The 26658-nt window shown below is 35.9% G+C and overlaps 1 protein-coding gene across 2 annotated transcripts; it reads right to left on the bottom strand.

Annotated features, from left to right (window-relative positions):
* Positions 1-5942: 5942 nt before the first annotated feature.
* GTPBP10 (GTP binding protein 10) lies at positions 5943-25798 on the bottom strand. 2 transcript variants are annotated; one of them, XM_060157005.1, is made up of 10 exons: positions 25714-25766; positions 22804-22997; positions 20784-20875; positions 20215-20359; positions 15319-15392; positions 13705-13757; positions 11490-11597; positions 10853-10930; positions 8285-8408; positions 5943-6432 (listed from the first exon to the last, which is right to left on the bottom strand). In XM_060157005.1, exons 1-10 carry the CDS (start codon positions 25714-25716, stop codon positions 6170-6172), a joined length of 1134 nt encoding a protein of 377 aa, XP_060012988.1. In that variant the 5' UTR covers positions 25717-25766; the 3' UTR covers positions 5943-6169. The 2 variants fall into 2 exon arrangements, with proteins under 2 accessions (XP_060012988.1, XP_060012986.1); XM_060157003.1 differs by having other exon boundaries at positions 5945-6432; positions 25684-25798.
* Between the last annotated feature and the right edge of the window lie 860 nt (positions 25799-26658).

Genomic DNA, 26658 nt, shown 5'->3' with positions numbered 1-26658 from the left:
TATTATCAATTAAAAAAATAATAGATAACACTGAATATATACCAAGCACTTTTTCATTTAATTACCATAACCTCATATTAATGACAAAGAAATTGAGATGCAGAAAGGTTAAATAATTTGCCCAAAGTCAAGAAGTCGTTAAGTGGTAGATCTTCCTAAAAGATGGCTGTCACTATTCAGAATTCTCCAGACTCAGGACAGTTTCCTATTTTTGGATTTCTGCCTCTAAGATCTTACTTAAATCTAACTGCTCATTGAAGCTATTCCTGAACTTGAAATGACCTCATACTATCCTCTTTGCTCACTCAAATCCTACCTACCTCCCCACTGCTCTGAATATTTGTATCTTCACTAAACTACATAGTAAACTACACAGTTCAACCTCAAATTGTAAATTAACTTGCACACACTGTTCCTTTTCCATGTTAGTCATATCTCACCATAGTATTTCTCCAACTCCATGACTGAAATTCAGCAAACTTAGGTTAACGAAAAAACCCATAAACTTGTTTTTAGACGAGACTGTCAAATAAAAGTAATAGATAACATTATAATTGGGAAGTTGGCAAGTATAGTTGGGAAGTAAATTTATACTATCAGTTGGGAAGTGTAGAAAGAAAAGAAGGGAAGCATTGTGGGTTGAATATGTCCCTCAAAAATTCATCTACTGAGGTCTTAACTCCCTCAGCATACATCAGGATATAACGTTATTTGGAGATAGGGTCTTTACAGAGGTAATCAAGTTAAAAAGAGGTCCTTAGTATTAGCCTTAATCCAATATGACTGGTTTCCTTAGGAAGAGGGGAAATCTGAAGACAACCTCACACACAGAATGCCATGCAAAGATGAAGGCAGAAATTGGGGTGATGCTTCTATAGGCCAAGGAATGCCAAAGATTGCCAGCTAACCACTACATGCTAGGTGAATGGCATGGAAGATTCTCTTTCCACAGCTCTCTGAAGGAATTAACCCTGTTGGCACCTTTATCTCCAACTTCCAGCTTCTAGAACTGGAAGAGACAGAAGATTTCTGCTGTTTAAGTCCTCAGTTTGTGGTACTTTGTTATGGCAGCCTTAGCAAGCTAATACAGGAAATAAGGGAAGAAGGTTCTGGATAAATCAAGCAGTGAGATGTCACTTTAAAAACTGTTAGGCGAGCGAGCAAGGGCACCTGTTTCTTGTTTTCGGTTCCTCCTGCTGCAGCACACAGAATGAGCTCCCCCTTGCTTGAAAAAAAAAACTGTTAGGAATGTGTCGTCTACTATAACATAGCTAGGACGACAGCACTTGTTCCTGATCTTTAATAAAGTTACTAGTGAAGAGGGGAGGGAGCCAGAAGGGGATGGAACTGTACAACAGAATTGGCTTAAAGTACAATAACTGAAGACTTTTTCCTGGAATCGCTTGCAGGTGTTTTAAATCTTTTGTCTTTTAACATGCCTATTACCCCTCCTCCCACCACCACTATTATTTGTATGGATTTTTTTTTTAACATCTTTATTGGAGTATAATTGCTTTACAATGGTGTGTTAGTTTCTGCTTTATGGGAAGCCCATATACCCCATTTTTAAAGAGAAACGTGTATGTTAAACATTTGATGAACGTGTTACAAATTTGGGATTATGACATTAATGGTTCTTTTGTGAGTTTTCTGGTTCATATTTTTATAGGAAAGGCCATGTGTGCTCAGTATTGTTCTTACTATTTCTCTTGACCCTGGGAGTAGTACCAGTTCACAGAAAGATTTGTTTTTGAAGCTGAGGCTCAATTATTATGCAGTACTCTTATTTCCCTCCATTAGGATTTGGTTGACCAGGGGCTTTTATTTACTCTATCATTTAATCATGCTTCAAATCCATCCAAAGCCATAAGCTTTTACTCAATGTCTGCTCTTGATTTAAGATATTTTCAATCTCCCTCAATTTGTAGCACACCATAAACAAATAAAACTGAAGGTATGTTTTAGCTTTATAATCATATCCTTTTTCTTAATATAAGAATATTACACCATGGCCTTTCTAAAGCCTTTTATATAGAAATAATACCAATAACAATGTTTGACAACAAATCAGAAAATGAAGGCACTGGTCAGAAGATACTAACAATTTCAGAAAAATGTATTGAAATAGGTCCCATTAACAAAGGAAGCTCTTGTCCTTTGCTTTCAACTTTCAATGCACTCAGAGTTTACAAAATAAATAGGAAAAAACTGCCTTGCTATATTTGCTCCAGAGTTAGTTGTAATATAAATTGCATATCCTGTTCTTCAAATTCCAAGTATTTCAAAGGAAAGGACATGATTCAGATAACACCTATGCTTCACATAGCTTGGTATCTGGGTACCCCAAAAGATTTCATTTCTATTATGAACACATTAATAATATACACAAAGGAGATTACTTCCTTTGAAGTCTTCCAAATACCCAACAACTATTAATTAAGCAACTGTCTTACAATGAGAAACAGAAAAATTTTTTTTTTAAATTAGGACACCCTAAAATTAGTGGTTATAGTCAGAAAAGGTAGTTGAAATTGCTGCTGGCTTCTCATCCAACTAAGGCAATGAGCCCATCTTTTACTCCTAAGTTATCCACAAGGAAATACTCCAACTTTCCAACATACATACTTTTCTTTCTCCTTTTCTCATTTCTATTACCTATTTGATTTTGCTTTTCCTTCAGCTGGCTTGTGACACTCAAGCTAAAAAGCTAAAAAGAGTCCTGTGATACTTTCCTTGTACTTGCTACCTCCGATCACAAAACAGGAAATAAATAGAACGCTTCCCTGAAATATCTCTAAGAAAAAAAAATAGATATTTTTCATTATTAAACTCTGCAGTAAAGATTGTAGCATGTTGTCTGCCAATATTTATCAACTATGTTTACCTCTTAATTCCCAAGGTATATAAACTTTTGTAAGGCAAATACTTTTTTGTAATTATAAAATATTTTAGATCACAAAAAGGTTAAAAAAAAACCCCAAACACTCATGTACCTACCATCCAACTTAACAATTTGGACTTCAAAAAAAAGTTGCCATATTTTTGAAATTGTCTTTTGTATAAAGTTTACCAATTTATATTATTCCTCATTTCATTTTGTTTTTTAAGCTATAACTTGTAAGTATACTTCTATGCTGTTGCTTTGAAACTTTTTTTTTTTTTTTTGGCAGTACGCGGACCTGTCACTGTTGTGGCCTCTCCCGTTGCGGAGCACAGGCTCCGGACGCGCAGGCTCAGCGGCCATGGCTCACGGGCCCAGCCGCTCCGCAGCATGTGGGATCTTCCCGGACCAGGGCACGAACCCGTGTCCTCTGCATAGGCAGGCGGACTCTCAACCATTGCGCCACCAGGGAAACCCTGAAACATTATTTTTAATGTACCTTAATGGTATTACAAATTTCTTGATGGAACTTAACTTTGTTAACTGAATATTTTATCTGAACTTTGCAAAAACCCTATGAAACCACTTGGAAAATACTCCACATCTTTGTGTACTTTTAGCAAGAAAAACAAATCTGTAGCTTTCATTAACCTTCTCTGACCTCTATCCTCACAAAGCAAATGAACACTGAGCTAAAAGAAAACATAACTTTACAGGAAAACTAACTGGATAAATCCTGAAATAAAACACCCTTGACCTAATTTTACCCATTATGAAAGCAGATTTTCCCTCTTGATTATATAATACATGTTTACCACTTAAAAGAAAACATTTATTTTACAAAAAGGTCATTTCGCTATGATAAATAATATGGATATATATTACAAAAAGAACAATAGGTTTCTGAAATTTTTTTTTTCATAGGTGAAATCTTCAGAGCACAGATCCAACCTCACAGTTGGATACTTGACAGTGTCTGGTAGCATAAATTTGTAATTTATGATGGTAAATGACTCTGAAATAGCAAGCTCTGCAAGAATGACTGGGACTTGGTAAAAATTTGTTAAACACAGTGTATTGATACCCTGGCCATTCAGTACTATAACAATTAAGGATACAATTAAGGATTCAGTACTACAACAATACTTTTTAACAAAAAAGTATTAAGGACAAAATAAATGGCAGTTAAAATATTTATTTCAAAATAAATCTTTAAGTGTTTAAAATTTATTTTTTATAAAATAAAAAAGGAATTCAGATTTTCTTCTTTCATTTAGAATAAAAATCAACTATCAGAAAAAGGTACATAGAGTACACTTTTGGTAAGAAGAAAATACAAATAATGGAACATTTTAGTGAGTTACATAAAATGTTTCAGTTAGTTGTGGAGTAGTAACCTGGGCAATACAGACACAACAAATAAGCTACAATTCCTCTTAGTCCTCAACACACATCTACTATCCTTTGCCTTTGCCTATCCTTTTCCTTTGCAAAAAATAAGATTATCATGTCAGAACTTCAGAAATTCACCTGATCAAACTGTCATCACACTGCTACTTGTTCATACTTAGGAAATAATAGAAGTGAAAAAGAGAAAAATGACACTCAAGTTATAAATGTAAAACATACCCAATATGAAACATGGTCACTATGATCAGTAAAGATGTTCAAATTCCAAATGCTTTCCTCACTCTTACTCCTTTGCTGTAAAGTGCTCTAATCCCCTGCATCTTCTGATGTTGAACGTGAGATCCATGAGGGCAGCAGGTCCTGTCTATTCTCCTTAACACTGTACCTGCAGCGCCCCGCACAGTGCCTGGCACAGGGGAGACACTCAATAAATAGCCGTGCAATGAAAAGAAACACAAGAAAAGCCAGTGATCTGGGGACTGGGATGGGAGGTGGGAGTGGGGAATAGAAAACAGAACAAATAAAAGTGAAATAACAATTGTAAGAAGTCACTCACATTGTCATATCAGAAGAAATTTAAGTAGAATGATAGTGCCATTTTTATTTAATACTTACAGCCACATGTTAAGGCTTCACTTAGCCTTAAATTCCAAGACAATTCCTAATAGTTTAAAAGTAGCACTGAAGAGTAATTTTTAGAAGCTCATTAACTTGCTCCTATTTTGTAAAAACCAAAAAACCTTGGAAAGTCTTATATAATGAACTCATTTAGGCAAAAAGATATATGCATTAAAAAATTCTGCAAGAACATGTGGTTTTCTCTGAGAACTGGAGAGCCTGATGCAGAAAGATGGGAACTTTTCTTTTTTACTTTATATGCTTTTGCACTGTTTAAATTTTATTTTATTTTACAATTAACATGTATATTTTATAATAAAATGCATTAAGAGAAAATGTATAATATGTAAGTATTTTTGAAAGTCAGGCAGAAATTTAGAAATTATAATCTCCTGAGAATATACTGATGATGGATAATACTGTTTAATATTGTACTTCCTATTTATTCTCCTTACTAAAATATGAAAGTAGACAGTGAAACGACTAGGACACAATAAAATGAGACATACATCAGTGTGTCCAAAGCAAGAAAAAAACACTCTTATACTTGGGGCTTCCCTGGTGGCGCAGTGGTTGAAAGTCTGCCTGCTGATGCAGGGGACATGGGTTCGTGCCCAGGTCTGGGAAGATCCCACATGCCGCGGAGCAGCTGGGCCCGTGAGCCATGGCCGCTGAGCCTGCGCATCTGGAGCCTGTGCTCCGCAACGGGAGAGGCCACAACAGTGAGAGGCCCGCATACCACAAAAAAAAAAAAAATACTCTTATACTTAAGAAAGAAAAATTTCCAAAAGCTGAAATCGCAAAGATCTATCTACTGATTATCAATGGTCTTTATTATCACTGAATATGTTCAAATTTAGGGTTTGAGGTTTTCCAAAAAAGAGAACTATTATATATTTAGTAGAACCAGGTACATGACAGACTTAAAGACAAACAAACAAAACCTAGTTGCTCATAAGGAATCCTTTATATAATTAAAAAAATGATCTCACTAGAGACATACGTACAGGAGTATTATAGGATTTTATTACAGGTGAATTGGCCATAAAATTATAAACTGTCTTTTTTAACCCTCAGTTACTTTTTTTTTCCAGTTACTTTTTTTTTTACTGTTGATAGACTTAAGTACAAAACATCTTTAAAAAGTATGGTTTTTGAATGATGGCATATACACCAGGTTAGTAACAACTAACCTTCTAAAAAGTATGTCTGTGGAAAAGCTTCCAAATGAATGCAATTTCAATATCACTTTTAACAGATTCAAGTTATATCTATTCTGGCACTAGTAACAGCATTCTTTGATGGTAGCTCACTATAAGATATTGTATTGGAAATACGTAAATTAAGCAACTGCTTCTTATGATATGCATCATTTTCCTGGTTGGTGTGTTCATCTAGAGATTTCCTTATACAGTTCTTTAGTTCACCAATTCCTTCTCCAGTAACTGCAGAGATGGGGATGATGTGTTGGAACTCCACGGTCCTCTCTGGAATCATGTTTTTTTCAAATAAATGCAAAAAATCTGAAACAAAGAACACAAAACTAGGCTGATTTTCACTGTCTCTGAAAGTAAGTCAAAACTATGCTAGAGGTTTGATTTTGGAACCAGTGAACCAAAAACTAAGCATTTTAAATTTCTTTTTTCCTTCTCTTTCTAATAAGGTCTCAGAACCTTTGGTTTTTACTAGTGACAATGGTAAGGTTCTTGGCACATGACAGTTACTTAATAAATATTTGTTGCATGAATATATTTTAAACAAAATTAAGTGTAAGTAAAAGATGAATCACAGAAGATGATTTACTTACAGAAGCAATAAATTTTGTTTTGGGGCGGTTCAATAAAGTAAGACAGCATAGATTTTCTGAAAGAACTTTCCTATAACATAACATCATTTGTGATTTGGGATATTCTAGCTTGCTTCAGCACACAGGTGGCCTTTAATTTGCCTAATGGCTTATCATCACTGGTGCTATGAGCCATACTAAAATTGAAAAGAGTTCAAGGAGTTCAATTCATCATTTTAGATGAATCCAATCTATCACCCCACAGTGATATAATGGCTGACAGCCATTATATAACTTTTCGTTCTTCCCTGCCACCAAGGCAACAGAAGTAGGGATGCCATACTGATGGGATGGATCAACACTGACATGAACTGGAAAGGCTGCCTAAAAGAGGTTAGCCAAACAAACACAGAGCTTGGATTCTGAGATTCATTTACCCCCAAGGAAGTCTGAGAGGCTAACTCAGGAATTATCACTGAGGGGACTACATTGTTTTATGATGGTCCAAAATAGCCGCAAACTCCTGAATTACCCTCCCTTGTGGTACCTCCTCTGAAAGTTCCCTTTTCTGCAAGACCAGCCAGCAAATAGATCTAATGACCTCATAAAGCAAATGACATTAAGGAATAAAGGTTTATTTATAAATATTCCAGAGAATATTTATATCCCAAAGTAACTTATTAACTCAAGGACAGCCCAATATATAAATTATACGGGCTGTGGGGTAGATTTTGAGAGGGGAGAGAGGATCTTCTGGTGCTGCCTGGTAGTCCTAGTACATTATAATTTAGTTTCCCCAATTTTTATCCCAAGGATAAAAAGAGAGATTAGGTCTATTTAAAAACATGTTAACTACTTACCTTCCACCCTACTTTCCTCATTTGTGCAAAAGGTCCTCTACTAGACTCAGAAAAATGAAAGCGTCATCACTGTACGACAGAGACTGTTCTGCAAAGGTCAATACTCAAAACTATGGAGAATCCCTTTAAATTTCTTTACACATAATGGTCCATTTAGGAACAAATTTCAAACAAATCCTTTTGGAGTAACAGCATCTATTATTCTGTACCACACATACATAGTGACTCAAGTTCTTTTTAGAAGATTAGTACTCTTCGGAGATCTACAGACCTGGCACTGCAAAGATACATACCTCTTTTTAGAACTACTAGCTCTGTTTTAAAATTCATGATGTACTAGGGGAATGAAGTTCTAGAACTGGTGAAATATGTTAACAGACTTCACAGGTAGATGCTGACTTTATTCTCTTCTGATCCAAATTCCATTAACTCTTTAAGAGCTCACTTTAAGTTTTACCTCTTGATGATGCCTGACATTTTCAGCTCAAATTAATCTTTCTTTCCTTCCGTCTCCTCTAACTTATTGTCCATATCACACATTCTGAAATGGGATATTATTTTTTACAGTGTTATTTAGAAGTTTCATATGGTATGTGTTCTTTCTTCAAACATACTTTTTTTTTAAGAGTAGCAACTCTCAGTTTTCTTTTCCACTGATTATAGTACCTAGCACTCTCTGCAAATAGCAGGTATTCATTAAATTGGCACTAAATGAATGAATGGGTTTACCTTTAGGATTCTGGAGTTGGTTCATCAGTACATGGAATTTATCTTGGGCATCTGGCAAGTCCATTTTATTAACTGCCAGGAGCACAGGTTTTGTCTGAAGTTCCTCTCTGTACAACTCCAACTCCTTTAAGCCAAAGAGAAAAACCAAATAATTTTATTAAAATATCTATATAAATGACCTATTTGGTAATGTCTTTCTTTACTTTATAGGCCTGGGTAATCTAGGGCCCATTCTCACCTCTGAAATGCAGTAAGTCCCAATAACCACAAAACTAATTAACAAAGAAAATGCAGAAAATGCTTACTAGTTAAGTCATATGTTAATACATTTTAGCTCATATGACATCCTAGAGACAGTTGTGATTTTGTGCCTAGAGCCAAATACAGATATCTGGACGTCTAGTAAGCACATAAATAAAATTCAGAACTAGATAGTGACAGCTTAATGCTATACCTGTATTATTCTTGGAAAAAGTTAAGTATGCTTAGAAATAAATCTTTGTGACTATGGATTACACAGTGGTTTCGTATATCTGACAAAAAGCATGAGCAAAAGAAAAAATAAACAAAGGGGACTTCATTAAAATTTAAAATTCTGTACTTCAAAAGACAACCTAAGGAAAGTGAAAAGACAACTGAAAGAATAGGAGAAAATATTTGCAAATCATGTATCTGATAAGGGATTTGTATCTAAATTATAAAGATCTCCTACAACTCAACAATTAAAAGACAACCCATTTTAAAAATGGGCAAAGAATGTGAATAGATATTTCTCCAAAGACATACAAATGCCTAATGAGCACATAAAAAGATGCTCAACATCATTAGTCACATTTCTCAACATCATTTCTCATTAAAGAAATGCAGGGCTTCCCTGGTGGCGCAGTGGTTGAGAGTCTGCCTGCCGATGCAGGGGATGCGGGTTCGTGCTCCGGACCGGGAGGACACCACATGCCGCGGAGCGGCTGGGCCCGTGAGCCATGGCCGCCGAGCCTGCGTGTCCAGAGCCTGTGCTCCACAACAGGAGAGGCCACAACAGTGAGAGGCCCGCGTACCGCAAAAAAAAAAAAAAAAAAGAAAGAAATGCAAATCACAACCACAATGAAATACCACTTCATTCCTACTAGGAAGGCTAAAAGAAAAAGACAATAATGAGTATTGACATTAAAGTGGAAAAATTGGAAACTTCATACATTGCTAGTAAGATTGTAAAATGGTATAATGCTGCAGTCACTCTGGAAAACAGTTTGGCAGTTCCCCAAAAATGTTAAACATAGAATAACCATATTATCCAGCAACTCCACTCCTAGGTATATACCCAAGAGAAATGAAAACATATCCACACAAAAACCTGTACACAAATGTTCACAGCAGTGTTATCAATAACAGGCAAAAAGTAGCAAATGAAATAGGATATAAAAGTCCTGAAGATAAACAACATCATGTTGTGTTAGAGAGAAATCATTGGCTGGATATAGAATGTATGGGGTGTGGCCAGGGGTGGGGGGAGGGAGGAGAACAATAGAGATAAAGTGCTTGGTAAGAACCCAACCTTGCCAGACCTCGTAAACCATGTTCATGTTAGACTTAACCTAACAGCAATGGGAGACCATCAAAGTGTTTTAAGCAGGGAACAAACATTTGCTTGGTTCTTTAACAAAGATCACTCTAGCTGTGATATAAAACATGGCCTGGAGAGAACTAAGACTGGAAGCAGGGAGACAAGCTGGAGGGACTTAGAACATTCTAGCAAGAGGGGTTGATGATTATGACAGTGTGGGTGAAGACAAGTAGTTGCATTTCAGAGAAATTTAGGATATAAAACTGTCAGGGCTTGATACAGGTGGTAAGAAAGATAGAATCACTACCACCGAGGTTTCTGGCTTACATATTCAGTAAAGTTCTGGGGGAGGCTGGAGAATTAAAAAAATAATAATAATAAATAAAGGAGTTCAGTTCTATACATATTACATTTGAGAAGTTAATGGGACATCCAATCAAAGATGTCCAATAGGCAGCTGATCTAAAACATAGCAAAATATCTGAGTATCAGAGAACCTAAAAAGTAGACTGAGAAATAGTCTAAGAAGTAGGAATAAAAGTTAAGCAAGATACAGTCTGAGACGTATGTAACAGGGATTTGGAATCAAGGAAGGTTTTAATGATTACACCACTTTGAGGAACAGGTGAACATCGCAAAACTGGAGACAGCAAGTTTAGATAATTTTTTAATTAACATCAAAGCTTTAAAAAGTAGAGGCAGGGCTTCCCCGGTGGCGCAGTGGTTGAGAGTCTGCCTGCCGATGCAGGGGACACGGGTTCGTGCCCCGGGCCGGGAAGATCCCACATGCCGCAGAGCAGCTGGGCCCGTGAGCCATGGCCGCTGAGCCTGTGCGTCCGGAGCCTGTGCTCCGCAACGGGAGAGGCCACAACAGTGAGAGGCCCGCGTACCGCAAAAAAAAAAAAAAAAGGTAGAGGCAGACTATATATTCATTCGAATTATCATACGTTATTCCATACAGTCCTATGTGCCTACGTATTAGACCAGATATAAAACAGAAAACCTACTTTTGAAAGCAGTAGTATGGTTTCAAAGGCAGTTCTGTACTGAGTTTGGGAAGAAAGCTGAAATCCAGAAACATCAACCTAAAAAAAAAAAAGGGAAAAAGACTGCTTTTAACATAAGAACAACAGCTATACAATTCTGTTTTGAAATGTTTTACTTGCTCAAGCTAAAAATAATTTCTCAATCTATACTCTACTGGTAATTTAGTAATTCGAAATGAGAGAAACTGATGTTTTAAGATAATTATAATTATTCTGATAAAACCACAATCATTAATGAGAAACTAGTACAGATTAAACAATTGATACCAATACAGACAATCTCATATATAACTGAACACCAGAAATGAAGTAGGAAATTGATCCTATATAATTTAGTAGTATATTGAAAATCTTAATGAATTAAACCTGCCAAGTATGGCGAAACTTTAATCTGACATAGTAAACAATGCCACTTCCATCCCCATATTATAAATAAAGATTACTAACTGTATCTGACCCCTATCTAAATAGATTTAGTGGAATAATATATGCTGCTACTTTATCTTTAAATGTTATTATTATAAAAAATTTCTAGGAAAACTAAATTCACTGGTTCTCACATTCATTTAAACATTACATTGATATGCATATGACTTACAACAAAAAGTAGTTGTTTAGTTCTTTCTATATGTTTGAGGAATTTGTGGCCCATTCCTTTGTTCATGTGTGCTCCTTCTATTAAACCAGGAAGATCAGCTACTGATATCTAACACAAAATTAAATGGTATGATAATAAAAAAAAATGAAAACCACAAATACAATTACATCCAACAATTTTCATGATATTTCAATTATAAACAGTTCTTAATTTGTGATTACCACTGCATCTCTGTAAAGTCAGGATACCTTTATAACAAAATAAATGTATTAAGAATCAAAGTCCTTTGTTATCAGAAATTAGTCCCATTTTTTACTTTAACAATCTAGGAATTTTATGGCTTAGTTTAACATTTACTAATTACATAAATTCTTTTTAGAATTCCATAAATTATATTGTTCAGTATGAACTTTTCAAAGAATTTCAATTTTCTAAATTCTTAAAAATATACAAGGATATTAATTCAGAAGACATTGACTTAGTATAGCTCTGTAGTTTTAAGTTTTATTCTATATGTAAATGGTTATTTGGTACCATTGTTTCTTTATTGTTCATATTCTACCAGAACTATTAACCACTCTTAAAAAGTAAGGGAAATAGTGTTACTATACTCCTTTTGGAGGTTATAAGAGTTACTAACCATTATTCTACACTTGTGGTTTTCAAACCTCACTGCACATCATAATTATCTAAGAAACTTTTCTAAACTACAGATGCTCAAGCCCTATCCCCAAGGGGTTTGGTTTCAAATCACTGGGGCCCAGGCTTCATTTATCATTGTTATTCTTAAGCTACCCAGATGATTCTGATGTACGGTAAGGGATGAGAAACACTGCTCTACACATACTGCCTGTGTGGTTAAAAATTTCAGTTTTAAAGAAAGTTGGAGCTATGTGACAAAGCAATGTACATGTAGGTCTCATGTCCTGAAATTCTCTTCAGAGGTTTTCTACTGATTTCCCTTAAAAATTACCAATAATGTTGTCTTTTCCTCTAAATATTGTTCTCTAAATTCATATTATCCTGTACTTATAATTTTAATTATTATTTAACATTCTATATAATTGTCGAAGTTTTAAAAAATTTTTACTGTTATACCACTATTATAAATATACATCTTCTATGTCTTTTGAATTATGTCAATGGATTATATGAAAGTATACTGATACATCATCACTTTAAGCCCATACTTTACATTAGGGTTCACCCTTGGTTTTACACATTCCATGGGTTTTGACAAATGTACGACATGTATCTAGTATCATACAGAATAGTTTCGCTGCCCTAAAAATCCTGTGTGCTGCTTGTTCAACCTTTCTTTCCTCCTAATCCTTGGCAACCGTTGACCTTTCTGCTATTTCCATAGTATTGCCTTTTTCCAGAATGACATATAGTTGAAATCATACAGTATGTAGCCTTTACAGATTGGCTTCTTTCACTTAGTAATACACATTGGAGGTTCCTTTGTGTCCTTTCATGGCTTGATGGCTCATTTCTTTTTAGTGTGAATGACATTCCATTATTGAGATGTACACAGTTTATTTATCCATTCACCTACTGAAGGACATCTTGGTTGTTTCCAAGTTTTGGCAATTATGAACAAAGCTGCTGCAAACATCCGTGTGCAGGCTTTTGAGTGGACGTAAGTTTTCAGTTTATTTGGGTAAATACCAAGGGATGCACCTGCTGATCATACATTAAACATTTTTAAAATTTTGTTACTTTCCTTTTTAATTTGTTTTTATTCTAATTATTCAAAAGTTCTTCCGTAGCAGGGAAAAATAAATTTTAATAGCTAGTTAAGACGAGGATCCTATTCAATTAAAAAAAAATTTTTTTTAAACAGTAAGTTGGAGTAAAATTACATCCATGAACTTTAGAAAATGTTTTTAGGAAATGAAAATCAATAATCAAATATGGCAGTAAAATACGGACTTGCAATGAGGACAAACTGATTAAGGCAATTAAGATACAATAAATGTTGTAACGACAAACTAGACCCAAACTTTAGAAGAACAAGAAATTATATTCTAATACAATATTTTTACTCTGATAGTGGTCAGCAGAATTGATTTGATCATGGTTTCACTTATCAAAAACAAAATCCTGCTACTTTTGCCCCTAACACCACAGAAACTCCCAAATATTATAAAATCTAAGCACTAAGGCAAGTACTTTCATTACTAACCAAGTGTCTTATTTTAAAAATACCCACCTGTTTGAAATCATTATACATAATTTTTCCGAGTTCAGGCTTTAATGTTGTAACTAAAAGAAAAACAATAATAAATTGAGGCTAGAATAAAGGTTTATACTCTCAAAATTGTCTTAGCGTCATGTATAAAATAAATAATATTTCGTTTCTGTGAACAACCTAATTCAGATTATGTTCTCATTTGTTGAAGTTAAAGGTATAATTATCTTTGCTATTTATCATATACTTGGAAAAGGACAAAATATAGATTTTTATAATCTTCGAAAGCACAGGTGTAACTTAATTAGTGGGCCTCAAAGTCCCTGTCTCAAACTTTAAGGAGCATGGTAAAGGTGCTGAGGGTGGGGGCAGAATTTAGGTTTCTATCACTTGGGCTGTGGGTGAAATCTCTCTATGGTCCTTTCTCATTTAGTTATCCTCACGCTTCATCAATCCTGCCCTAGCCTCCTTCCTAGGACTTTTGGCTTTTCTTCTTCTTTCCTTCTCAAGAATCCCCTGTATTGTAACAATAAATATTGGCCATGTGATTTATAGCAGTTAGTACAAAATTAACTCTACTTTATCAATTTTAGAATGGTTTAATTTTATTTTCCATGTTAATGTCATTCTGTGCCATTTTGTTTAATGATGGCAAAGATCCTATCATATTCATTCACTACTCTTAGTCTAAGCTTCCATTATATCTCATCCAGCTACTGCAATAGCCAGTTCTACTAACTGTTCTTTCCAGATCCATTTATGTCCCACACCAATCCATGTTCTACATTACACGCCAATAGATCTTTTTTGAAAAGCATATCTAATCACTGTTTTCCCTTGTTAAAAAGCTATCAACTGCTCTTAAGCCACAGAGATCAAATACAGCCTATATGGCCTATATCACAGGTCTCCACCTGCATCTCTAGCCTCATCTTGATTCCCTCTTCCCCTTACTACATGTTCTCTAGACAAACAAATCTACTCCCTGCCACCACAGAGTCTTTGTGTACATGCTATTTCCTTTGACTGAAAGACTCTCACCTCCATTGTCTGTCACCAATTAACTCATATTTATTGCTCATATCTCAGCCCCACCATCACACTTCCCCAAAGAAATCTAAAGCAGTCACCTACACTCTTTCATAGAACCATATTATATTCTCTTATATTCATTAGTGAGATATGTGCCTTCCCCCACTTGTCTGTAAGTTCAATAAAAATCAAAACAAAAGAAGTATTCACTTCTGCTTACCAGCCTTTGTAACTCCAGAATTTATTGTTATTGATAGTTCCTAGAAATAAATACTTGCTAAATGAATGAAAGAATTGATCTCTGCCTTCGTAGCATTTATCACAGTGTTTGATAAAGGGTAGGTGCTCATAAAATTGTTAACTAAACTGAATAATGATTATACAATAGACAAATAAATGCAACAAAGTGTCTAATAAGCAGTACTAGGAACTCTGCTGAGAGCTATAAAGGTTTCAAAGATTAATGGGAAATACATGTACTCTGTCTGCCAAGAGTTTTCAAACTAAGGTTACCCCAGTTATCATTTTTTTCACACTCAAAGAAAGATTAGTCGTTAAAAATTTGCCTCTACACATTAAAAAAACAAAGCAAATTATACTTACATGCATAATCTGCAATTGCAGGTTTTGCATGAGAAATCTTACTTAGCAAAGAGGATTTTCCAGCATTTGGGAATCTGAAACAAGAAAATAAATTTATACATTACAACAAATATCAGCATTATAAATACTTGCTTATCTCTGAATTCCTAACATTTCAAGAAGCAGACTTCTTGAATATTGCTGGGATTAAAAGTAGACTATAAATTTAAAATAATCTTGAAAAACTTGAGGAACAAAATATACTTATAGAAAAGGTAAAGATAAATTTATGGTGAACACTAAGGATGTTTCAGTATTGACAGTAAATAAAATAATGTGAAAAAAAACAGCTTGTAAATCATAGAAAAACATAAAGAAACTAATAAAAATACCTGCAATTCACTATCTCTAGCCAAATACTGACAAAATATTTCATATATTGTTTTTTGTATTTTTTAAAACAAACATTTTATATGGACATTTCACTAGCAAAGTAATGAATCCTATTTAGCCATCACCTAGCTTAAACAAATATTAATACATTCTTAATAATTTTTCTAAAGTTGGTTTCTTTAAACAGAGACCCAAATAAGGTCTGCATATTACAGTTGGTTGATGTGCCTTTTAAATTTCTTTTGGTACAGGCTCCCTCTCCAGGTTTTTCCCCTTTGCAATTTTATTTTTAAAGAAACTGGGCCATTTGTCCTGTAGCTTCTTTGCCATAGTCTGGATTTTTCTGCTGATGCCCATGATGTCAGTTAACATGCTCCTATAAATTGGTAGATATGAAGCCTTGATCAGATTCAGCTTTGATTCCTTTTTTTGCTGAAAGACTATTCACAGTTGGTCGGCCTCCTTTTAAACTGAATTATATAAGGTGAATGCATTTCAAGGGTGTAGTGCAATTTACTTAACTAATTTCTTATTGTTAGGCATTTAGGTGGTCTCAAATTTTTTACTGTTATAAATAACTGCAAAAAATACGCATACAGCTAGAAAGACATACACCAATGTTAAGTCACCTTAACATCAAATGGTGCGATTTTAACATTCAACTCTTTTTTTTCTTTCTGCAAATGAGCACTAATTATTTGTCAAGCTTTTTTTTTTTTGCAGTATGCGGGCCTCTCACTGTGGTGGCCTCTGCCGTTGCGTGCTCCAGAAGCGCAGGCTCAGCGGCCACGGCTCACGGGCCCAGCCGCTCCGCGGCATGTGGGATCTTCCCGGACCGGGGCACGAACCCGTGTCCCCTGCATTGGCAGGCAGACTCTCAACCACTGCGCCACCAGGGAAGCCCTGTCAAGCTTTTTTAAAAAAACTTTAAACGCTGAAGTGAACCTTTACATATACCTTTAATTTCTTTCTTGAGGTAAATTTCTAGATAAGGAAATACTAGATTAAACTACCTGGCTGTTTTAAAGGCCTTGATTTTATTGCTAAATATCCCTCAAGAAAGGCCCACACTACATGAAAGAAAGTACTAGGAATGGGGGCCACTTAAGAGATGATTTCCTAAATTTCATTCAGATATTTTCATTAAATTTATTCAACCAATGGGAATGTAAATTGGTGCAGCCACTATGGAAAACAGTATGGAGGTTCCTCAAAAAATTAAAAATAGAACTACCATATGATCCAGCAATTACACTTCTGGATGTTTATCCAAAAAAAATTTAAAAAAACACTAACTCAAAAAGATATATGCACCTCATGTTTACTGCAGCATTATTTACAACAACCAAGATGTGAAAGCAATCTAAGTGTCCATCAATGGATGAATGCATACAGAAAATGTGTGTGTGTGTGTGTGTGTGTGTGTGTGTGTGTGTGTGTGTCAGCGGTGGGGGGAGAGGGTTACAAAGTGGGCAAAGGTGGTGAAAAGATAAAAAAAAAAATCCAGTTGTGGGGAATTTCCTGGCAGGCCAGTGGCTAGGAGTTTGCACTTCCACTGCTGAGGGCTTGGGTTCGATCCCTGTTTGGGGACCTAAGATCCCGCAAGCCACATTGTGTGGCCAAAAAAAAAAAAAAAAAAAAATCTAGTTGTAAAAAAAATATCATGGGGATATAATGTACAGCATGGTGATTATAGTTAATAATACAATATTGTAGGTCTTCCCTGGTGGCACAGTGGTTGAGAGTCCGCCTGCCGATTCAGGGGACACGGGTTCATGCCCCGGTCCGGGAAGATCCCACATGCCGCAGAGCGGCTGGGCCCGTGAGCCATGGCCGCTGAGCCTGTGCGTCCAGAGCCTGTGTTCCGCAACGGGAGAGGCCACAACAGTGAGAGGCCCGCGTACTGAAAAAAAAAACAAATAATAATATAATATTGTATATTTTAAAGTTGCTAAGACAGTAAATCTTAAAAGTTCTCATCACAAGAAAAAAAATTTGTAACTATACATGGTGTCAGATGTTAACTAGATTTATGGTGGTGATCTTTCTGCAACATATACAAATGTCAAATCATTACACTGTACACCTGAAACTTATATAATGTTACACATCAATTATATCTCAATTTGAAAAAATTATCCAACAAATATTTATTGAGCACTGCCTTGGGCCAGGCAATATACTAGGCAGGAGAAATATAGCAATCAATAAGACAGACGTGATCCCTGTCTTCACAGTTTTCATTCAAATCAAGATTTTTCAAAACTCTGCCACATTTTCATTTGGAATAATGGTGCAATATTTTACAAATATTAATTTGGAATTCTATAAAAATGTATATGCTCTTAATGGAGATCTTTAAACAATTTTTCTCATTAAAATATTTCTATAATAAATTTAGAATAAAACTATGTGAGATTTCTTAATGACTCGTTTCCCCTAGAAATACAGTATTTTCTTATATCCTGTTACACTTAGGCTCTTGTAATTTTTTGAAAAGCAAATTGCAATCATTTTTGCCATGATTATCATTAGTTGGACTTGCTTATTTCTTTCTAATATCCTCATATTTTCATAACAATGATTAAACACAGAAAAATGCAAGCAACTATTTCCAAAGATATCAAAATATAAGAAGAAAAAGGAAGCTACCAGGTGAAGAACAGATACCTGAGATTTTTATTGACAAGTACCTAACGAAAATTTTAGAGGCTGAAATCCAACCTATGCAAAGACCAGATTTGAAAACAGCGGTACAAGTGTATTAGTTATATGATATCTTTCTTCTAATGTTCAGTTCATTCCTGAAACCGGCTAAAAGGACATCTGCTTATGCTGGTATTCACATTAGCAACTTTTTAAGAATAGTTACCTAATTTAAAAGCACTAGCATACATGTTAAACATTGTGCTCTAGAATCATGATGCTTGCTATTGACTAATATCAAGTCCACTTCTGAAAAGCTTAGTGTATCACTATATGTGGTCTCCAATAAGTTGGCAATGATGATGATAATAGCAGCTACCATTCATTCATTGAGCATTCATAAATCCAAGGCATGTATTATGCTGCAAATGCAATATCTTACTCAGCAATAACATTTTAAGGTGAGAACTACTGCCATCCACTATTAAAGATGAGAAAAAAAAAAAAAAAGGCTTTAGAGAGACTGTATCCAAAACCATCCAGCCAGCCTCCAGAGGATTTGAGATTCTAACCCAAACAGTCTCACTTGAGTCTGCCATCACCATCCCACTTCTATTCACTACTCAGCCTTGCTATGTTCTTCTTAGGCTGTAAAGGTGTCTCTATGGAACCTGAAATACATTTTCCTACAAAATAAGAAAGTGAATGGCTGGATTCTCAGTCTTATCCACAAAACCCTATTAAGTCCATAATGTTCCTAACAATATATATTATTACAGAACCTATGACTCATAACCCTCATAACTATGTTTCATTGAAAATATTAAATGCGAATGGCAAGCTTAAATGCCAGGATCACATCTTTCTCTGTTACAATTTCAGCAGGAATGAGGCCTCTGTGAACTCTAAGCCACTGCTAGTAAGACCTAAACAGGCATGGAAAGAGGTGAGGGATTCAGAGTGAAGAGTGTGGTAAAGAAGCAGTGAGATGCGGGAAGAGGAAGATGAAAGAGCTTAGAAAGAAGCTATGGAAAAGCAAGGCATGGAACTGGCAGCTGGAGTAGAGCGGCTGTTTCCCCTCCCTTTTCCCAAGGCCTTCCATCTGTCTATTGTGTAATGCTATAGTGGGACTTGGGAGAGGAAGACAGAGAGGGAGGGGAGACATGCAAAGCTGAAGTTTTCCCTTCCTTTATCTACTTTCTATCTTGCTATTTATCTCCCTCCATTTATGTGCCAGCACTGCAAACCCTATAGCTAAGTAGCATTGTTTGATGAAAGAATGGAGGCTGGTGGAAGAGGAGAACATTGGAAGGTCTGCAGCACCGAGAATGGACAGCTCCTAAACAGAGAGTGAAGGATAGGGAAACGGTCATAGCAAGATCCAGCTTAGTGCTCAATAGTGTGTAAAGTTGATGGTTGAGATCATCTGTACCGGCCTTTAGCCATCTGATTAATGATACTTCAATACCTCTATTAAGACTTGTAAGAATATCTTGGTCATTTTTCCCCTACTTTTTATTTCCTCCATACACTTTTTAATATGTGGCTTGTTTGGATTTCTAATTTTATTCTTTAATACTTGGTAACATTCTTTTGTATTTGATTGACTTTTCTGTGTTTATTTATTTTCTAACATTTCCACTGCCCTATTCAATTGCTATGATCTTCGACAAATGAATAGTGACTATGAAACTCTATGTTGGCAATATTAGCAGCATATTCTTTTTTTTTTAAGCAGCATTTTCTTAAAGTACACAAACAATACACAAATTCCATGAACTAGAAATAATGCTAGCCCCAAATTAACATTTATATTTACTTCCTATTCATGTACTATCTCTCTGAAAGTATAAAAATAAAAATATGAATGATACTTACCCTACCAAGCCTATATCAGCTATAAGTTTTAGATCAAGGTGAATTACTCGTTTCTGGCCTTTCAATGGTAAGAAATTTGTAAGTAATTTACCACCAAGACCTCCTTCAGCTACCAAAATTCTGTCTTTCTCTTTATTGAGTTCTCCTTAAAAAGAGAGATAAAGATACTTAAAGCAAAGATTAGTAAGTGGAGCTAATCACTAATGACATTTTTCTTTTAGAAACAGATGCCAGGAAATTCCAGTTTACAAATCTAAAGGGCTAAACGATAGCATCAAGTTTCTATTAAAAATCTGACTCCAAGAAAACACTTTTGCAAGTGGTTGAAAAAATGCTAGTTATTTGTTTTAAAACCGAGTAAATACTCTTACATCTTTAAAATAATTTTAAATCTAGCAGCTAATTCTGAACTGTTATATAATGTTTTTAAAAGCTGTTTTATAAACTAGCAGCTAAAATACTTAATGTTTAAAAAAAATCCTGAAACTTAAGAGGTGCTATTCCCCACAGATCTCAATTTTAGAAAACGTGCACATTTTTCACAACCTTAGAATCTACAATACACTTACCTATAATTTTACCATTTTCATCAGTTATTGAAATACCCAAAGGTACAGGAATTTCACAGTCTTTTCCTTTGGAGCCTTTCAGTGCACTAACTCTATAAAAAAATAAAGCTAAATTAACATAAAGAAAATCTGCTAGATTAAATGGTTGATGTTTCAAGCAAATACAATGGTATACAAAGAAGACTAGCAACCAATTCTTATAATGCAATGTTAAATGGCGAAATAATGGAGAAAAAACAAAATTATCCCTATTTATTTATTTGCATTTTAGACTACTGTATCTCAATAAAAATAATATTAAGTAATGATTTAAGTTACTAAGCTAACTACCAAAAGTCATTTTAACTCATAATGAACTAAAATATTGTACGTTTGAAAGGAAGAGATCATTGCAACATGAATAAACTAGAAAAAAAAAGGAAAATCCAGTGAATAACAAGGCTTTTTAAAAAATGACCTGAAATGAGAGTACTTTAATTATAGGAGGCTCATATGGCGATTCTTAAACTGCTCAAGAGAGGATAAAGTGGTACAAGCTTCTAACTAGTAATTCCACTTCTGGGAATTTATCCTAAAAAAAAAAATTGAACAACCATGTAAACTATTATATACACAAGGATGTGTACTGCATTGTGACAATAACAGTAAAAAAAAAACAATACCTAAATAGGTGAATGACAAAATAATTTATTTTATTTCCAATATATCTTTCCTATAATGCTTTTTCCTCCCCTTCATCCAGTTGGCTCCTATTGATCCTTTAGATTTAAGCCTCTACATTCTAAAAATTCCAACACACAATCGCAGTAACTGTTCTATTTAAATCTTTCTTAACATTTAAACGTTATACACCATCTTTAGCATACCACTTATCTAAACACAGAATAAGGTTGGAATCACAGCAACCTTAATTTTCAAAAGAAATTATAAAATGATGAAAAATTTTACTTTAGGATATAAACTGCAGTTATTTTCTACCGGTAACATCAAAATAATAAAACAACATTCTGATCTTAAAGCTTTGATTACTGAATTCTAATATAGGGCTCTCAAAATTTGCCCTGTAAAGATTATTCATAAACAAAAATGCTCAAAAGAAATTTAAGGGGTTTCTCCAAGCATTCCTTTACCAGCAGAGGATGCTGCTAGATATTTGGGGCAAGATAATTTGTTGTTGTTGTTGGGGGCATTCCTCACCCTGCGTTACAGGGTGTTTAGCCTATATCCAGGCTCTATCCTTTGCTTACACTCATCCCCCAAGCAAGCGACACATTCCATCCTCTACGACTGTGACAAAAAAATATACCCGAACACTTCCTTGGGAAGGGGAAAGAAAAAAGGAACAGAAAGCCTAACTTTTATACCAACACCTCCTAAGGAACAACAGAATGACAGAGGCCTGAGGAACCATAGACTGCATTTTGATGGAAGCTTTAAGAATTTTTTTTCTTCTTTTTCTTCACAATGAAAGAAAAAATTCTTCTCATATTTTGAGGTGAACATAATATGTTCCACAGAAAATAGCAAACATTAACAAAAAACAAAGGGAAGATTTTGCTGTCAGAGAGAAAATCAAAACAAAGTCAAAAGGAAAACATTCAAGAGATGTAGTAGCAAACAGGCTCTAAATTTTAAGTACTGCCTACAAGATGCTGGCAGAACTATGGGTGGCAGTGGGGTGGAGTAGCCAGTTAAGATTCTAGAAAGTTTCCTAAAGACTGTCAAAGATAATTTTAGAAGAAAACAGTGGGGATTCAGATCATTTTCTGGTTCTACAAAGGAAGTATAAAAGAATATAAACAGACACTGGGAGAAGAAAAGGATAAAAAGTTTAAAAACGTCAAAACATTCCATAGTACCTATCTTTTATATTTACTAGAGACAAAAATAGTAGATTTTTGCTCAGTTACAAATCCAGGATATTATTTACTTCAAATTACCAATTAAACTTTTATCTCAACTTTTTTTCTTCTTCCGGGGGCAATTAATTTCATACAAAACCATTCAGTTAAATACTTACCGACTGTTTGCTCCTTCTCCAGCCACAAACCGTTTCTGAGGATATTTATCTTTAAGTTGTTTTAAAGTCATTTTGTTATGGGCTACAACCCAGACGTCACCACCTTTTCCACCTTCTCCACCTAAGCGAGGGTAGCCCATTCCACCACTTCCTCCCCTGGTGAAGAGTCTCAGGTTATCAATGAAGTCTCCATACTTAAAAAGAGAAAGAGGACATTTGTATACCACATGTGCTTACCAATTTTGAATTCCTTTCTAGTTCTTTGTTGCCACTAAAACTCCTAAAAAAAAAAAAAATGGCTTTCCGTATGCCACATTTATTGTCTTTTCTTAGTTTACCTCCTGTCTGACCTCACTTTCCCATTAGATTAACTCTCTTAAGACCCTGTTTTTCACTATCAATTGTTGTCCTTCCAATCCTGAAGGTCTCTGACACTGGCCCTCTTTTCAATCTAGACTTTCCCCCCTGGGTGATCTCAGTTTGTACCAGTAACTATCACCTAGGTGAGATATTCTCTATCCCAGTTAGTTGGACATCTCCACCAGATGTGAGCTTAACAGTCTAAAGCAACTGAGAACGAGATCAGTATTTAACTTATATTTGAAACCCCTCAAATATATAACTTCTTAGGTATTGAAAGGATAATAGTCACCTAAATACATGTTATATAACAAAACCAAACTTTTCCCTAGGTAAATTCTGTTCCTCCAATGTTCTCACAAATAATGAAACGATAGTTTATCTACTCACTGAGACCACACGTGGGGATCTTAGACTATACCTGCTTCTCTTCCTGAAGCCCTACTATCTTTCCTTTTTTGGCACAACTAACTACCCTAGTATCTTGATCATTACATTAGCTCCTAACTGGTCTTTCAATGTCTAGTCATTCCTTCCTCAACACATCCTCTGTCTCACTGCCTGAGCGATTTTTCTGACAATGGATCTGATCTCTCAACATGTTTCTCCCTTACTCAAAAACCATTCATGGTTTTTTGCTGTTTATGAAATAAAGTCTAAAATTCTCAACGCTATATTCAAATCTCTTAACCTACCCTTCATGTTTCATTTCCATTCATTCAACCCCTCCTATATCCTCTTCCTCTCTTTGCTCTATGCTACACAATATACTGTCACTTCTCCATGGCATTCTGCTCATGCTTTTTCATCTACTTACAATGTCATTTGTTCTTTTCTATCATAAACCCACCTGAATGTCATATTTTCCGATGTCTTTAATTCCTTTAACCAACACTTACCATTGATTTTCCTGGGCTCTCAGTAATTGGATTATATCTCTATTATTAGATCTCTAGAAATCATACACTGTATTTAGGGTGTATTTCTGTTTCCCTCACTAAATCAAGAACTTCTTGCAGGTAAGATCCTATGTCTTAACCCCCTGGGCTGTCAAAATTCCTCACAAAGTAATTTCTTAAATTCATAATCTTCACATCTTTAATCATTTAGGATAGTTTTAAGTATCGAAAACATCTGGGAACTTTTTTCAAAAATGCATACACTCCACTGACCATTCTGATACTCTGGAGGAGGGGATGAGAATAGGGTAAGCCAGCACATTTATCAAAAGCTCCTTTGCTGGTTCTGATAAATCTGTCTAGACTTGAGATTGCAGTGGATAGTTACACAGCAAAGATTCAAAGCACAGCTTTTCATTTGAGTATGCAAATATAATCACGAAACAGAGTATTGTAAGGGTGGAAGGAATATAAAAAACATGAACTTAAGCGCTAGCCAGAGTATTTTTCTCTGGAGGCTGACGAACTTATGCTTTGGCTGGGTAGAGCTAGATCAGAAATGCATCACAGGTAAGTGAAGACGTAGATTCCCCTTGCAAACAACATTGACTGGAAGTGACTGTTATGGCAGTAAAGTTACACAGCTAGCATTTAAAAACGTATCCAGCAAAAAATGCAGTAGTTCATTTTTTTAGCTTACAGATTAGTTATCCTATATGCCCAAGTACTATCCTTCACAAGTCTCTCTTCTTCTGACCACCTATTTTCTGGAAAATAGAGGGTTAAATAAAGTAAAACTTTACTAACCATGGTATTACTAACCATGCCTTTCCTCCGACAAAAAGAAACCTCCTGTTTTTGAAGTTCCTTTCAATATGTGACACATTTTTTACTGCTCTAGATTTATCAGATTCATAGATTTAGAACTCAAACTCAAAAGTAATATCTCAATCTCGTCCTTAGTAATAAGGTAATGACCAAACCTGATGACAGCAGGTTTCAAAAAACATTGCTAGTAAGGATCTTAAAGAGGTTTTTAAATTTGAAAAGCAACTGTAAATTTTTTACAGAAACGATTCTAAAACCCGCACTGCACAAAAGCTGACCTAGTTTCTTGCAAGAAGGCAAGTCAGTTACCTATTTTCGTTTACTGATGAAAAGTTGTCTTCAGAAAGCTCTTAATAACAATGTACTCAACGAAAAAATATGTAAAAACAAGTTATGGATATTATTATTTAAAAGGAGGAAAATACACTATTTGAGCCAAAAGAAAAAGTCAAACCTACACTTCACATACACCGTATTGCATGTATAAACAGCAAGCAGTTACCCCAGCTCTTCATCCCACGTGCGCACAATTCCCTTGAAAAATCTCAAACCCTGTTCCAAACAACCGTCCTAACCATGCCCGGTAGACTAGACACGCCCTTCTCACCCCTACAGGCCAAGCCCGACTCCCTGAGGAGCGAAAAGGAGAGGACTATGGTAGGAAAGAAGCAGGAAAGAGGCCCCCAGGAAGAAAACAGTAGGGAGGGATGGAGGCGAAGGAGAACCAGAGCCCTCAGGTGGGGCTAGAGGCACCAGGTGTCGGACATCAGGCTGAGGGGCACCAATCACGGACCTTTCTGAGCAACACCCGACTGCAGCTCACCATGCCCGCGACGGTCGAGAATTCACTCCCGCGGAAGCTGTTCGCACCGAAGTGCGGCGCGCTCTTCTAACGTCACCACCACCCGCCGCTGCTATTTTGTATCCGCACGCTGCCGCAGGTTAGCCTCAGCGGCCGTAAGGCGCGCGCGCTCACGGAAACGTGCGCATGCGTTTTGCTGTGCCCCACGGGAAGGGGAAGGTGGTGTCTGTTAAGAAGCAAGCGGAGTGAAACGCTGAGGAAATGTTGAGCGGCAATGTGACAGGGGACAGTCAGGTGCGGAGTAAGTGCCTCAGGAATATTTTGAATAGGATGGCACTGGAGACTCTACTGCCTTGGAGGAGTTTTTACGCTAATTAAGGAAACCACAAGATACCTCAATCTTTACTCTCGGCGAAGCAGAGTGGAAAAACTAAACAAAACGCCTCCCACGGACAGTAAAAGCAAACTCGTAAAAGACTCAGAAATTCAACTGGGAAAAAAGCTGTTAATTCATTGACCAGCTGAGTAATATCCAGCAAAATCTTCCAAGAGACAATGAATTTAAAATTTGGGACCCAAAGGTCAGGATCTGAGATCTGTAAGAATTTCACTGTGTTCTGTGGGGAAGGAATCTTGTAACTGTTTGTCAGATAGTAGCTTCTAGGGGTCCGGTAGATACTATGGGTCATTATTCAACTCTCATTTGCAGCGCGCCTTTGTGAGAATTAGATTCCCTTTTCTCGAGCTGGGCAGGACCAGCAGAGTGACTGGGTCTCCGTCCGCCCCACCCACCCTGTCTCCCCCTGCCCTCGCGCGGTGGACAGAGGTACACAGCCCTGCTAGGCGGCCCTGCACTACGCTGCCAGCCTAATAATCTTTCTGAACTCAAAACTGAGAATCCTTCTCCTATTTCTACCCCTCACTTATGACAGTAATTGTTAGGAAATACACGGTGTAAGAACTATC

This window comes from Lagenorhynchus albirostris, chromosome 8 (genome assembly GCF_949774975.1).
Source record: "Lagenorhynchus albirostris chromosome 8, mLagAlb1.1, whole genome shotgun sequence".
NCBI classification, from domain to species: Eukaryota; Metazoa; Chordata; class Mammalia; order Artiodactyla; family Delphinidae; genus Lagenorhynchus; species Lagenorhynchus albirostris.
This window is presented reverse-complemented; position numbering and strand designations above follow the sequence as displayed.

Excerpts from the sequence above, each read along its gene's own strand:
- GTPBP10 (XM_060157003.1), bottom strand. The coding sequence starts at position 25,716 with ATGGTGAGCTGCAGTCGGGTGTTGCTCAGAAAG. Across the intron at positions 22,998-25,683 it reads GTCGGGTGTTGCTCAGAAAG|TATGGAGACTTCATTGATAA; the intron begins GTCCGTGATTGG and ends TCTCTTTTTAAG. Across the intron at positions 13,758-15,318 it reads TGCAATTGCAGATTATGCAT|TTACAACATTAAAGCCTGAA; the intron begins GTAAGTATAATT and ends TTTTTCTTTTAG.